The sequence below is a fragment of the Hylobates moloch genome, unplaced genomic scaffold (genome assembly GCF_009828535.3).
Source record: "Hylobates moloch isolate HMO894 unplaced genomic scaffold, HMol_V3 SCAFFOLD_4, whole genome shotgun sequence".
Taxonomy (NCBI): Eukaryota; Metazoa; Chordata; class Mammalia; order Primates; family Hylobatidae; genus Hylobates; species Hylobates moloch.
In genome coordinates, this window is record NW_026652279.1 from 170,023,202 (window position 1) to 170,039,357 (window position 16,156).

The window sequence follows — 16,156 nt, forward strand, 5'->3', positions numbered from 1 at the left end:
ACATTGTTTCCTTTTTACCATCTACATTATCTGTTCTTTCTTACAATACATAATTCTTCGTGCTGGTTACTTTACAACCACCACCGCAAAAAGAAAGTCTTTGATCTCCTGCAACTAGAGATGTATTTCTGCATTCTGGCATGCGCTCTCAATACTGCATATTTTTAAGAATAAGACAATTAACCAGCTTAATCTGCTTGAGCATGCTTGCTGATTAGTTTTTACAGCATTAGGGAGTCAGAGAGGGCCAGCGCAGGAGCTTAGCCACTTAGTCTGCCAGTGGTCTGAGTTTCTAATCCATGATCTCAAAGGTAGCTCCACCCACACACGATAAGCCAGCTGTCAGACAGGGTTCTGGTCCCTTCTGTGCCATTATGTCAGGAGCTGAAGGTGGTTGAATTAGGACAGTGATGAAATTGATCCTAGCATGTTAAGATATCTCCCTCAGTCCAACACAATCCGAGTATAATCTAAGTCTTTGTTGTTCAATGCAGTAGCCACTGGGCACATGTGGCCAATTAAGTTTAGAGTAAATAAAATTAAATACAATTTTAAATTTCATTCCTCCATCATCAGTCACTTTCCAAGTACTCAGTAGCCACAGGTGTAGAATTTTTCCATCGTCACAGAAGCTTCTCTTAGACCACCCTGATTCTAAATCCTTTTGTGTCTACCAAGCGGTGATACTGAATTTTTTGCACCTAGTAACATGTCACAAAATTATTCTCCTTTCTGTCAAAAGATAGGAAGAAAATTTGATCACTATTCTAAAATGCTTGGTGAACCTTGGTTTCACAGGATCGAGGACTACAGCTGAAGTTGGTTTTGCACATGAGCCATCCTTTTTGGCATGTTAAAAAATCAAGTTCAAGTTCTTTTCCTTTACAAAGAAAGCTGCAAATCAATTCAGATGGTTATAGAGTGAAAGGAGATCTGATTGGAGACCAAGGGCCAAGGATTGTGGGGTGACCAGCACCAAGGTCACTTCAAAGTTGTCTTTGTATTTATTCTTGTTCTTATTAGCACATGTCTTTCCTGGTAGGTCTTCACCCAGTAAAAATGGTTGTGGTGAAGGAAAACAGTATAGAGAGCAATGTTTTCTCATTTCCTTTGTGCCTCAAAAGCGTGAAACAATTTTGCAGGCCAATAAATGTTAACACTTCTTTGCAAACTATCAGTAAGCTAGAGACAACTTTTTTTTTTATTATACTTTAAGTTTTAGGGTACATGTGCACAACGTGCAGGTTTGTTACATATGTATGCATGTGCCATGTTGGTGAGACAACTTTTTAAAAGTATCACGTTTTTGTTAGGTCGGTGCAAAAGGAATTGTGGTTTTTGCCATTGAATAAAAGGCTGCAGTTGCTCTTTGCAAATAGTGGCTAGGAAAGGAAAGACAGGGCCTCGTTTTCACTTCCTCTTGGCTGGGGCCTCCCAGCTGGAGTGCTGTTCTGCAGAGTTCATTCCTCACACACCGGGTGCAGCCTTTCTCCCAAGGACAGTTAACATTCTCTCGAATTGTCTCCTGACTGAAGTTAAATTTAAGCCTGCATTTCATGCGTGTGACTTTGAAGAAGTGACTCAGTCTTTCCAAGCCCATGTATATCAAGTAGCAGCAACAGCAGAAACATGGCAAGGGCTATTTCTGGGGAGTTAAGAAGCAAAGGACTGTGAAGCCTCATTGCCCAGGACGTAGCAAGTGCTCAGCAAAGTTACATGCGTATAACTTTGTTGTTGATGAAGCCTCTGACAGTCAGTTTCCTCATCTGTGAAATGGACACTAAATCCTAAAATGTGGGACTTGCAATTAAGTCGTGATGTCAGTGGTGCTGTGCCTGGCTTGGAGTGACAGTTGCTCAAGGTGAAATTGCAGAAGCAAGCTTTTCTCAGGCAGCTCTAGTCCTCACTGTTCACCGTTCTATGTTGACGCTTCCACACTCACCCCCTCTTCAGACTCCAGCTGTCCCCTCCTTGGGAATCATACCTTAATGAACCCATAATTGTTTTTTCAAAAATTGCTGTACAACTCCATTCTCCACAAAATGCAGTTTACATGTGTAGACACAATGATGGCTCAGCTCTGTGGCTTAATTTGGAAATAAGTTTATGTCTTTTCTTTACTCTCTTGTTTCTGTCTTCATTCTAGAACAACATGTGTCACATAGTAAGCACTCATCAAATACTTACCAAGTGAATACATGTTACAGAAATCTATTTCTCTACACTCTCTTCATTAAAAGAGAAATGGCTTCCTATCAGTATATCAGAGGGAGCACAGTTTGGCAAGGTTTGAGAAATACCCTTGAAATGTGTCAAGGCTGGATTTGTCTGCATATTTTTAACAGAAGCCCTTTAGAAAAACTTTGTTTTCCCCAGGCACGGTGGCTCACGCCTGTAATCCCAGCACTTTGGGAGGCCGAGGCGGGCAGATCACGAGGTCAGGAGATCGAGACCGTCCTGGCTAACACAGTGAAACCCCGTCTCTACTAAAAAAATACAAAACATTAGCCAGGCACGGTGGCGGGCACCTGTAGTCCCAGCTACTCGGGAGGCTGAGGCAGGAGAATGGTGTGAACCCAGGAGGCGGAGCTTGTAATGAGCCGTGATAGCACCACTGCACTCCGGCCTGGGCAAAAGAGCGAGACTCCCTCTTAAAAAAAAAAAAAAAAAAAAAAATTTGTTTTCTATTGCCTGAAAATGGACAGAAATTAGGTCTTCTGTGAATGCTCTTCTGAGAAATGTGTTACTGGGAATAACAGAACACAATTGCACCGTTCACCACCTATGACGCAGTTGTACATCCAACAAATAGTAATTAAGTGTCTTCCATGAGCCTGGCTTCTCCCCAAGGATCTGACAGACCAGTGGGAGAGATAAGTGGTCAAACAAATTACAGAGGAAGCACAACCACAGCAGTGAGGACGTGATGGGTGCACACTGGGCCACAGAGTGCCTTGCCGTCCGTGGAAACTGCGAAAGGCTCGGGAAGGGCGTGCCAACAGCATCGAGGGCAGTAGTGCAGTCGAGAGGGTAAAGATGGGGGCATGGAAGGCAATGGTATTGCCTGAACTGCTCCTCCCATCTGGAAATAAAAGTTATAACAAGGGTGAGATATATGACAGCTCAGTAGAAGTCCTTTCTGTCCATTTTGCAGCTGGTTGTAAATCCATCCTACATCCACTCATGTGTGCAGCCTGAGCAGTCAGCTAGCAGGCACTTAATTAAGCATCTTTTTTGTCCTAGGTCCTGTGCTCTGTGCTACGTTTGCTTTTGCTCTGAAACTAAGCACAGTCACACTAGAAGTGTTGGAAAATGGAGGAGAGTTACACACGCAGACACTTTATTTTGGATGAACAAGCATCTCATTCCTCCTTTTTCTCATAGATTAACTATGCAGGTATTTTGTTCTTGTGAGAATGGGGCCAAATAACTCATGCACAGAAGATGACTTAAAAGTCACCGACATGCCTTAGCAAAAATACCAAATGGAAAATATTTTATAGGAGAAAATGTTGATCTCCTAACGTGACACACATGTCTGTATCATTCTGCAGCAGTTCAGATAAGAGGCAACTTTATGATGTAATGAGATGGCTTCAGAATGTAGTCTAATTCCTAAGCTCCTGTTAGGATCCCAGAACCTGCCCTAAAAGTATTCTGTGATCATGGACTGTCTTCCCTACTCCATTTCATTGACTTTATCAAGTAGTTGCAAACATTTTATGCATCAATATTAGAACAAAAAAATAAGAAAACTCTTGGTGTAAATTCATTTTTAATAACCCTCTAACCAGTATTTGCAAATGAACTTTTAGCACGTGTACACATGCACACACACCCAGAAGTAGCCACAAACCAAATTAGACTTTAATTTGTTAACTGTGGTTTTCTAATTTCAGTTTATAAAGAATGAATATTTCCAGTTCTGATCCCCAGAGGTTCCATTTTAATTGTTGAGGAGTAGAACAGGATAATGCACTCTAGTGATCTGATGTTACTGAACCCCAGACCACACTTTAAGGAACAGTTCTATCTCTCACAGTAAGTTTCTGGTTGTGTAGTGGTGATAATGTCGATCATGATGGATACTTAGTGATGTTTATCATGTGCAGGCATTAAGCGAAGTATCTTTCATCTGTAGAACAGCCCTACCTAGTAGGACTGTCATCATGACCCTATGTAGAGAAGGGCATTAAGTCACTGATCAATGGTGTAACTTGTCCTGTGTCACATAGGCAAGCTTTGGACCCTTGAGTCAGGTTCTCAACAGCCTCCTAACAAACATGCTACTTTTATTTATAACTGTTTAATGCAAAAATGCTCTTCACCACATCTGAAGCAAACTTTGAGGGAATACTATACCAGTTATGTGTTGTTGCATAACAACCCACCCAGAACTTACAGGTTTACATAAAGTAGTGATTGTTTTACTATCCCTCTCAGGCTCTGGGTGTCAACAGAGATCACTGGAGCAGTTGTCATTCGCGGTCCTTCACGCAGCAAGGTGGCTGGAATCATCTGAAAGCCCGTCACGGGCATGTCTGCTGCCTCAGCCGTCTGAGGAGTGTGACTCCTTGGGTGTCTCTCTCTGTCTATGTGGTCTCTCTGCATTGCTTGGGCAGCATGACAGCTTCAGGGTATCCAACTTCTTACAGGGAGAGTCAGTGCTTCAGGGGCATGTGCTTTGGGAGAGAGAAAGCAGTAGATGCAGCATCGCTTTGAGGGAGCCAGCTTTGGGAGGTGAGCAAACTCCCTTCTGCCACATTCCTTCCATCACCTCAGTCCCAAACACCGAGCCAGGTTTAGGAAAGGAGAAACAGATTCTACCTCTGGAAAGGATATACTGTGGTGGCCAAGGTGTTGCAAAGTACCATCTGTATCAGTCCACCCTCTGGACAAAACAATTTGTACCTCTCTGTCATACAAACTATACTCACCCCTCCCCCAGACTCCCCAAAGCCTCCTTCATTATCCCATCTGGCTCAGGTTCAAGGGCCAGATCGCATCGTCTAAACCAGATCCACATCTACAGGTGCCTCTGGTACGATTCCTGAGAGAGACAGCACCTCAAGTATGTCCTCTTCCATCTGAGGACTTGTGGCCTAAAAAGACAAGTTGCCTGATCCCCCACGCAACCAAAATGCACCAGAGGGACAGGTAGAGAATAACTGTGGTGCATGCTTCTGCTCAGACACGGGAGGAAGATCAAGTGACACACAGTGGTCATTGGTGGGTAGCAGTTGTGAACAAGAGCTGGATGCATGTTGCTTATGCCTTCATGAGGATTTAGTTCGGTTCCCAGGCTGGAAATAATTTTCCGTAGCTCTTAGGTCTATGTTCTGGAATCTTGGTTCCCCACTTTATGACTAATGATTCCCAATCCACAAGAGGTGACTTATGTTTGGGGCTGGTAGTTTTTTCAGCCTGCTTCTTCCTTATCAGGGTTGTGTTGTTGCTGATGTTTAGAGGTGAGGTCTTTCTATGTTGTCCAAGCTGAGTGCAGTGGCTATTCACAGATATGAGCATAGCGCACTGCAGCCTTGAGCTCCTAGCCTGAAGTGATTCTCTTGCTCAGCTTCTGGAGTAGTTGGGACTGCAGGCTCACATTGCACCTGGCCAAAATTTTGAGAGACCAAAGTTTCTTCATTTTTGTGTTCACGCTGCTCCTTTCAGTGTAAACGGATACAATTCATTTAAAAGCTTTGTGACTTTCTTGTGAATCAATTCATAATCCACCTCACTGTCAAAAGCCACACCCACAAATCTTTTTGAGATAATCTCTTCTCTATCTGGAAGCTCACTGAGTATTTCCGTGGGTCAATGTCCTTGATATTCTTAGAAGACCTGCGGTTTTGCTTCCTTGAAAAGACCTATGAAGCCCTTCCTTGAATTTTTCTGTGTACTTCATGAAGGGTCTCATAAGTGTGTGTTGACTTCATCTTTAGATCATGTTTTTCTGAAAATTCCCTGAATTTTATTTCTGCTTGGAAGTCATTTCTTTTCTTTCTTTCTCCTTCCTTCCTTCCTTCCTTCCTTCCTTCCTTCCTTCCTTTTTTGTTTTTGAGATAGAGTCTCACCCTGTTGCCCAGGCTGGAATGCAGTGGCGCAATCTTGGTTCTCTGCAACCTCCACCTCCCAGGATCAAGTGATTCTCTTGCCTCAGCCTCCCAAGTAGCTGAGACCACAGGCATGTGCCACCATACCCGGCTAATTTGTGTATTTTTAGTAGAGACAGTTGTCAACATATTGTTGAAAGGCTGGTCTTGAACTCCTGACCTTGTGATCTGCCCGCCTCGGCCTCCCGAAGTGATGAGATTACAGGCATGAGTCACTGGTCCTGGCTGGAAGTCATTTCTTAACATTCAAATTATTTGTCATCTGAAGAGCCTGGCAGTGAGAACCATTTTATTTTTAAACTCAGAAGGTTCTTGTTCCTTTATAGTGAACAGTTCTTTCTTTACTTTATCTCTGTATCCTCATGATTTACTCTAGGCAGCTAGAAGAATCCAGGAGGCAACTTTAACACTGCCTGGAAATCTCCTTAGCTACATCACCCTGTTCATTTTCTGTTTTCTATTTTCCACATGACTGCAGGTGAGATAGTATTGCTAAACTTTGTACTGTGGCTGAAGTGTTCTGTTCCCTTCAGCTTCCAGCATCTTCCTCACTGTTCTTTAGGCCTCATCAAGAGCTTTCTTGAGGCCACCACGCTTCCCTGATTGTCCCTTCAAAGCTCCTCCCATGTCCCAAAGCAACTTCAATGAGTTTAAGGTTTTTTTGTTTTTGTTTTTGTTTGTACAGCAGCAGTCCACTTCCAGGTACCAATGTTTTTATGAGTTGTCTATTGTTATGTAACAAACCTCTCCAACTTAGTAACTTAAGACACCAAAAAAAAAGGTCATTATATCTCTCATGGTTCTAGTATTTCGCTGGGCTCTGCCGAGCAGTTCTCAAGGAGCCTCTCTCATCGCTGCAGTCAGATAGTGGCTGTGGCTGTGATCACTGGAAGTCATAGTTAATTACATGTCTGGTGTCTGGGATGGGAAACCAGACAGCTGAGGGCTGGAGCACATAGGAGTCCTCTAGCTCTCCCTCACCTCCACGTAGCCTCTCTACAGTTCCCACAGCGTGACTGCTTCAAGGTATACAGACCTGAAGTGGAAGTCAGGGCTCCCTAGACATGTGTCCAAGGGAAGGAGGGGCCAGGCAGAGGCTGCATTGTCATTGTCCCAGCCCTAGAAAGCAGGCGACATTATCATCCATTGTATTCACTGGGGCAGACACAGAGACCCTCCCAGATTCCAGGTTCTGGAAGAGCATGTGGTGCTGAAAATATTATTGAAGCCAGCTTTGGAAAATACAGTCTCTCACAAATCCTTTAAATTATTCCTATCTTCAGAGCAACTCTGTAATCTTAAGGTTAAAAATTGGGTTGCTTCATTCACTTTCTAGAAGCTCAGGGGCTGCTATGTTTTAGCCCATTGAAAGTCACTGGAATAATGCTTATTAATTAGAGAACTGCACACTTTGGGTACTTTCTATTCTTAAAAGTTGGCTGCTTTGGGGAACCCTGTGTAATACTGACTTAGAAAGATGTCCATTGAGTTCAAAAATTACCGTTGTTCTTTTCCATTCCCATTTGAATGATTCCCGTTGTTTTCTGGTAACAGTGTGTCGAGAACTGAGCGAAGCACTTTCCCTACAATATCTATTTTATTCCTTTATTCATATCACCATTTTATGCATGACAACCCTGAAGCTCAGAGAGCTTTGCCCAGCAGCTCTTCTAAAATTACAACCCTGCCCCACCAACCCCAGCACAAACACACACAGTTCTGTGACCCTCAGCCTGGCCTGTTGGTTCTCATCTTCAAGGCCTGTATCACATTCTAACATACTGTAGAACTCACTCATTTGGTGTATTTCCTTTTTTGTTGTTGTATGACTGTTTCCACTAGAGTAGAAGAGGGCAGGGAACTTCTCTTTATTTATGAATTTATCTCAGTAAATACTGGTTGAATGCATATGACTGAATGAATGAATAAAAGGTCATGCTGAGATTTGAACCCAGGTCCCTCTGATTCCAAAGCTTTAATTTTAACCATTAGACTTCATTGTCTCCCAGAAACTGGGGACAGAGACTGATGTCAAAATGTGCAGTCATAGAGAGGGAAGAATACAGCTGCCTCAGTTAAATAACTCAAGAACTCAACAAAGGCAGATGTGCCTCTATCAAGAATTCCTACAGATACAGAAAATACCAAATTAGTAAAATTATTGGAGATTTGGGAGTTTGGGTATTTCTAAGACTCAAGGTAATTTTTCCAAAATTAACATCTCTGTTATCAGAGAAATTATATTTATTTAATAAAACATTATTATAATTTACAGTAAAAGCATTAGAAAAAGAAGTCTTGTGGAATTTCTTTTTTGACTTAATTTGTAATAATTGGTTTAAACTTATATTTAAGTAGTTTCATTCCATCTCTTTTGAAATTCATTCTTGTAATAATGTTATGCTTATTTGTTTTTCTGAGTATGGCTTCTTTTTTCAACTTCAGAAGTTTCCCCTTGAAAAGTTCTTAGGGAAATGTTATTCTCTTGGTTTCCCTGTTAAGTATGTGTTTTTGTTAAGGATTGAAATGTACTGATTGTAAAACCTGTCCTCCCTGACATTTGAACAAAGACCTTTTTTAAAGTCTCTCCATCCACACAAGTGTTTTTGTTTTGTCCATGTTACATCATTTATTTCATTTAATTAATTTAATTTAATTTATTTTTTTAATTTGAGACCAAGTCTCACTCTGTCACCAGGCTGGAGTGCAGTGGTGCGATCTCAGCTCACTGCATCCTCCGCCTCCTGGGTTCAAGCGATTCTCCTACCTCAGCCTCCTAAGTAGCTGGGACTACAGGTGCGTGCCACCTCGCCCAGCTAATTTTTTGTATTTTTAGTAGACATTGGGTTTCACCATGTTGGCCAGGCTGGTCTCAAACTCCTGACCTCAGGTGATCTGCCCACCTCAGCCTCCCGAAGTGCTGGGACTACAGGTGCCTGCCACCACTCCCTGCTAATTTTTGTATTTTTGGTAGAGACAGGGTTTCACCATGTTGGCCAGGATGGTCCCTATCTCTTGACCTCATGATCCGACCACCTAGGCTTCCCAAAGAGCTGGGATTACAGGCGTGAGCCACCACACCCAGCCTATTTTACATCATTTAAATAATCACGCTTACCCATTTCTGACAGTAAGCTTCCATATGCCACTAACTATTAATAGTTAATTGGCCAGGTCTCCTGGGTTTCAAATCATAAAGACCAGTTCAACCCATGCCTTATGTCACACCTGTTAGGTACTAAGAATCCACACCTAAGTGTGTTCCACCACCTGATCCCTGAGTGTCCCTTCCCCACTGCGTCTCCAGGGACCACACCTCCGTGGCCTCTGTGGGTGGCTGACATCCTAGTGTAGCAGGACGAGCCACAGACAAAACTCCTCAGACACCAGGCTAAAGAAGGAAGTGGCTTTATTCGGCCCGGAGCTTCCACAGACTTGCGTCTTAAGAGCTGAGCTCTCCAAAAAATAAATTCTTAGCCCTTTTAAGGGCTTACAAGTTTAAGGGGTCTACGTAAAAGGGTCGTAATAGATAGAGCAAGGGTGGGGAACGTGACTGGGGCTACATAGATCAGCTAACAGAATAGGAAGTTTTACAATGCTTCTTCATACAATGTCTGGAATGTACAGATAACACAAGTAGTTTAGGTTGGGGGTTGATATTATTATTATTATTATTATTATTATTATTATTATTATTATTATTATTATTATTTTAACCACCAGGGCCGGGTGGTGGCACCAAGGTCGTCTGGCTATTTATTTTACTTTTGTTACTTTTTAACTTTTTGCTTTCTCCTTTTTCTCCTGTCTTATAAACTAGGCAAGGGGGGTGGGTGGGTAGCAGCAGAAGGGGTTGTCTCCTTCCTCACTGGAACCCCTTGACGTTCCACTGGACACCCTCCTCAGAGGGTGCGAGTCTTCTTCCACCTCCAAGATCAAAACTCTCTTTTCTCGGGGGTGGTCTCGGGAGTTCGGGTTCAGCCAGGGAGCCGAGTGGGTGGAGGAATATGCAGGCCCGGTCCCTTGGGATTCTCGGGGCGCGGGGGCAGTGGCTCCGAGGCGAGCCCCGGGCGAGGTGGGCACCCGTGGGCCTGGCCTGGCACCCACTGACCACGTCCTTTCTTGCCGCAGCTCTGGCCCGGCCCAGACCGCACAGCGACGACTACAGCACCATGAAGAAGATTCCTCCTCGAAAGCCCAAGCGCAGCCCCACCACCAAGCTCAGCGGCTCCTACGAGGAGATATCGGGATCCCGGCCGGGGGACGCGAGGCCAGCGGGCGCCCCGGGGACAGCAGCGCGCGTTCTGACCCCCGGGACTCCGCAGTGCGCGCTGCCCCCGGCCGCGCCCCCGGGCGACGAGGACGACGGCGAACCTGTGTACATCGAGATGCTGGGGCACGCGGCCAGGCCGGATAGCCCAGACCCCGGGGAGTCCGTGTACGAGGAGATGAAGTGCTGCCTGCCCGACGACGGCGGCCCGGGCGCGGGCTCCTTCCTGCTCCACGGCGCATCGCCGCCCCTGCTCCACCGCGCGCCGCAGGACGAGGCGGCGGGGCCCCCCGGGGACGCGTGCGACATCCCGCCGCCCTTCCCCAACCTGCTGCCGCACCGGCCGCCCCTGCTGGTGTTCCCCCCGACCCCCGTCACCTGCTCCCCCGCCTCCGACGAGTCGCCCCTGACACCCCTGGAGGTGAAGAAGCTGCCCGTCCTGGAGACCAACCTCAAGTACCCCGTGCAGTCGGAGGGGTCGAGCCCGCTGTCCCCGCAGTACTCCAAGAGCCAGAAGGGCGACGGCGACAGGCCCGCGTCCCCCAGCCTGGCGCTGTTCAACGGGTCCGGCCGAGCCTCCCCGCCGTCCACGCCGCCCCCGCCCCCGCCCGGGCCGCCCCCCGCGCCCTTCAGGCCCTGCGCGCACTTGGCCTTCCCGCCGGAGCCCGCCCCGGTGAGCGCGGGGAAAGCGGGGCCGAGCGCAGAGGCGCCCAAGGTCCACCCAAAGCCAAACTCTGCCCCCGGGGCCGGGACCTGCAGCTCCTTCCCCAAGATCCCATATTCCCCCGTGAAGGCCGCCAGGGCCGACGCCAGGAAAGCCGGCTCCAGTGCCTCGCCCCCCGCGCCCTACAGCCCACCCAGCTCCAGGCCTCTCAGCAGCCCCCTGGACGAGCTCGCCAGCCTCTTCAACTCGGGTAGGAGTGTGCTTCGGAAATCAGCGGCGGGAAGAAAAATCAGGGAAGCCGAAGGTAAGCGGAGCAGACATCCCCCCACTCCTTTTGCATGGACGCTGTGCTTGCGTGCACCTGTGTACATCCGTGTCTGCACAGATGTGAAATAGTAAAGTTTCAGGTGATGGCCGTGGTCGTTCAGAGCAGATATCAGCTTTAAAAAAAATCGTATACACCCACTGTGACCAAATAGGTAGGAATTAATATTTCCATGTTGCAGAATATGATAGGAAAGGCTCGTGATATAGAAAGACACAGACCGCAACTGGATTTAATAAATTATAACTTGATAAATGTTCGACAGAACAAGGTTAAATGTTAGCTACTAATTTCTTTTTTTTAAAAAAAAATATTTTTTCCTTATAACATGAAAGTGGTATTTTGTGTAAGTTTCTATTGCCGATTTCCGTTTGATGTACAGTTCACGGCTAACCCCCGAGTGTGCAGTTTGCCATCCATCTAGCTTTGCCTGGCGGTGTCTGGGATGTTGCCCTATCCAGTTACTACCCTGCGCTTAATGCCACTCGGCTGTGGGCTGTTTGGGATGAACTGCTTTTCTTCTGGTCGTATGCCACCCAAGGAACACTCTAACGCAGCCCCGTTATCTGTGTTTTCTCATCCAGCGACTCAGCCCACAGTGGGCTTTGCAGGTGGAAATCAGTCCACTCAAGTGCGCTCCATGACAGGCTGTTGCCTGCATTAAAAAAACATTTATTTTGTGTCCCTGTAGAAGAATGTAGCTGGCAAAATAAGATTTTCATGACGACGTTTTTTGCCAGTCTTTTGTAACTGGCTAACCACATGGCTCTTCCTTCAGATGACACGACCTCAGTGCCAAAGGCACTGCTTTTGCACAGATTCCTTTAATAATCACAAAGAATGTCTTCATCTTCCAAAAGACATGTTAAGGTTTGTATACAAAACCAAAATGTTTTCTCAATGGTGTGTATTTTGGGGAAGAAGTTCATTGATGAAAAGGATCTTCTCCTTAAGGAGAATTATAACCAGTCTCCTGCATCATGATGGCACTGGATCCCCCACTCCCCTCCAGGTGAGGCAGGAGGATAGGGTCTGGAGGCAAGGAACCTAAGGCCCTTTCATGTCGACTCCCGAGAACTACATTGAAAGGAAAACCGTAACTTTCCATGTCTAAGTAACAAAAGGACCCGAGGCTACTCCCTCTGCAAACCCCCACCTTTTCTGCACCACAGATGGGAAACTGGCTGTCCGCAACCGGTCAGACTTACTGCAGGCAGAGTCTTCCTTTGTGTAGAAATGCAACTCTATAACTTCACCTTAGCCTCTGTTCCATTGCTTTTTGCAACCAATCAGATGTTTGCACAGGAGTGTGATCTTTTAACTTCACTTCAGCCTCTGATTGGAGGCCACCACTTTATTTACATGAGGTGAGCATGAAGTGGCCAATGGGAAACCTCTAGGGGGTATTTGGACCCCAGAAGATTTCTGTATCTGGGCCCTTGAGCTGCTGCCCAGCCCAATCCCACACTGTGGAGTGTACTTTTGTTTTCGTTAAATCCCTGCTTTCATTCTTTCGTTGCTTCCTTCTTTCTTTGCTTTGCTGGGTGTTTTTTCCAATTCTTTGTTCAAAACGCCAAGAACCTGGACAACTTGCAGTCAAGACCCTCTACTGGTAACACAGGGTAGATGGCAACTGTGGGCATTCTCATTTTATACTTGGAAAACTTCACGGTGGAGAGGTTAAATATCTTCTTTAGGGTTAAGTGGTAGGATTGGAAGTAAACTTTGACCTACAGTGTAGTAACATTTTATGCATGCACTAACCTGCTCCTTCACCAAAAGAAAATACATAAATGTGTAAGCATTCATCATTTGATTAGCGAAATTACTTTAGGTACAAAAACTAGAACATCTAGAAAGCAATCTGAACAAGTGAAAAGTAGGTCAAGGCTCAGAACCTTTAACAATGAATGAATAACCTTCTCCCTATTTATTCTTCAGACAAATAAGCTAATTGTTTGTTTAGCTAACAAATTCTTCTTAATTATAGGCCATTAATAAATGAAATTGTACTTCTAAATAGCAGAATGTTTGAATTTCACAAATCGTGTTTCATTCCAAGGAACAAAATGGATAAGAGAAAACCATTAAATGAACAAATTAATATTTGCTTTTAGAACTAAAAGTTTATTAAAACCTCATGAACCTCATTTTACTAGAGAATGGAACAGGGTGAATTCTTCTTGACTCTATTCAAGGAAGTGAAATTAATGAATTTCTAGACAAACCTCATCATTTGGAAATCCCAAAGTCTACTCCTCAGAGGATAGTGAGAATTATAGTGAGCCCTCCAGGCACAGTGTGTAAATTTGCTAATTATATTTCCCTGTGGTGGTATTAACCAGTATTTGGGAACACACATCAAAATCTCAAGTACAACATAGTTCAACTATAATTATAAGACATCTATTTTCTTATTGTGGGCTTTTCTGAAATACTTTTTCATTTGAAAACATTGGATTGAGCCACTTATGACTTTCTAAAAAATACATGAATTGGCAACTTTGGCCGCTGGCACAGTTGCGGTAGTAATAGAAAACTTAGCAATACCAGACCAGGTCATCCCCGCACACCAGATTATGGCAATCCTAACTACACAGTTGAGAAGTGTATAATAATTTTTTTTTGATGGAGTTTTGCTCTTGCTGGAGGGCAATGGCACAATCTTGGCTCACTGCAACCTCTGCCTCCCAAGTTCAAGCAATTGTTCTGCCTCAGCCTCCCGAGTACCTGGAATTACAAACGCCCGCTACCATGCTGCCCGGCTAATTTTTGTATTTTTAGTAGGGATGGGGTTTCACCATGTTAGCCAGGCTAGTCTCAAACTCTTGACCTCAGGTGATCTGCCCGCCTCAGCCTCCCAAAGTGCTGGGATTACAGATGTGAACCACCATGCCTGGCCAAGTGTATAATTCTTTATGGGCTGTGATGAGGGAAATAAGTTTACAAGTTTGGATGTCATGTTCTCATGGGATAGTTCAGGCCATTCTTTTAGAATGTCGGAGAGGTTAAACATAAGCTATGGAAGGAAAAGCATTCAGTGCTGGTGCTCAGCACTGGGGCTGCTTATATGACTATTAAAGTTTACATAGTTTGATCCTGAGGTCAGTAATCCATTTTCTTCTGAATGAATTCAATGACTTTTTTGGAATTTCTTTTAAGTTTTAAATCTTTTACTTTACCTTCTTTATGCTTAAAGACATTTTTATTTTCACCGTGAAATAGCTTTCTTACCAAATAATACAGTATGTGGCTAATTTACCCTTCAGGGTTCTTAAATTAACTAAAGTTCATTTTTTGTTCAATTTTCATAGGGGAAAATTATTGCACAAATTTTGCAGAAGGGTTCAAAATATTCTCCTTGGCTGTTTGAAACAGTGACATCGAGATTAAACCGCTCAGTAATTCACTACTTTAGTTATTTCTGGTTGAAATATAATGTGCTGTAATGTACGGTGGAGTTGTGTATAGGAAGCAAGGTTGTTTCTTGTGCAATTCTACTCCATTACTATTCCATAGCCTTATATGTAGGATTTCACAAATTCTATGTTGCCCAAACCAGTTCATTTTCTATAGATTCTTGGATATGCAATTTGAAGTATACAAAGCCATGCAGATACTAAGAGTGGTGGACACACATATAGGAAAGATATGATTGTGCTGATGATGAATGTGACTGCAGTCTGAGAAGAAACATTTGCAGCAAGGAATTGTAGTGCTTACTGTGTGCCAGGCATTGTCTGAATAATCTAATTCTCACAACACTATAAGGCATCTGCTCCACTTATCTCCATTTTACAGGTGGAAAAACTGGGGCACAGGGAGATTAATCTACTTGCTCAAAGCTACTGTGCTCATGCCAGACAGAGAATGACTTGAGTGCAGTACCTCTGTCTCTAGAGTCTCTTGCCCTAGCTACCTATGCAGTGCTGCTCAAATAGCAAGAGAAAAGAGACAGAAAAAAAAAAGTCTTTTAAAATTAATATTTGTTCACTGAGGGGCAACCAGTAATAGTCATAAGAGTTTAGTTGAAGAGAATTGTCCCATAAACTCAAGAATGCCAGACAAACTTTATACTGATTATGGGTAGGTATAATTCTGGGATACAGTGTCTAGGCTACTTGGCCCTTAAAATTAATATTGACTAAATGTTTAATTGTCTATTCCATTCTGGACATAAAGATCCCATTAATTCACAACATTTTTTTCCATCTCATGTGATGATGTGGCTAATATTATTATGCTAATTATTTCTAGTTGCTTGGTTTCAAAAACTATGAGACCCGATTCAAATGGTGAATGAGAGTCCTTGGCTCCTTTAGGCCACTAGGGTGCTCCATTGCTCTGAATGGCATCTCAGCGTCTGGTTGAGTTTATCCAGAATAAAGTGAAATCACATGAGCATGTTATTCTCCACTCACTGAAAAAGATCAGGAAGATAGGGTCTTGACAAAAATCTCAGAAATCTGGAGAAGAAAGTGGAAGACAGCCAGGCCGAATTAACGAAAATCAGACTCAAAATATTTTTTAAAAATTCAGTTTTATTACATTCTGATACAGTGCATACTTAGCTTATAAGTTTTAAACAGGTACTTAAAAATGATGTCAACAAAAAAGCTGTAATGTACAGTATTTCTTTGCATATAGTAGGTGGCGATTAAATAGTTGTTTGAGGTAAAATTTACCTATGAAAAGCAGTCTGACATATAAATCTATTTGATAGAACTAGCTCTTGTGGCATTTTGACTTAATAATGATCGCATAAGCTAAATGGAAGTCAC

At 44.0% G+C, this 16,156-nt stretch overlaps 1 protein-coding gene across 1 annotated transcript in view; it reads left to right on the top strand.

Moving 5' to 3' along the window:
* The window catches only part of MYO16 (myosin XVI), a 607,071-nt gene that overhangs the window by 526,435 nt on the left and 64,480 nt on the right, over nucleotides 1-16,156 (top strand). Inside the window, exon 35 of the mRNA XM_058438173.1 lies at nucleotides 10,248-11,354. Coding sequence (XP_058294156.1) covers nucleotides 10,248-11,354 — 1,107 coding nt within the window. The remainder of the gene's footprint in view (nucleotides 1-10,247; nucleotides 11,355-16,156) is intronic.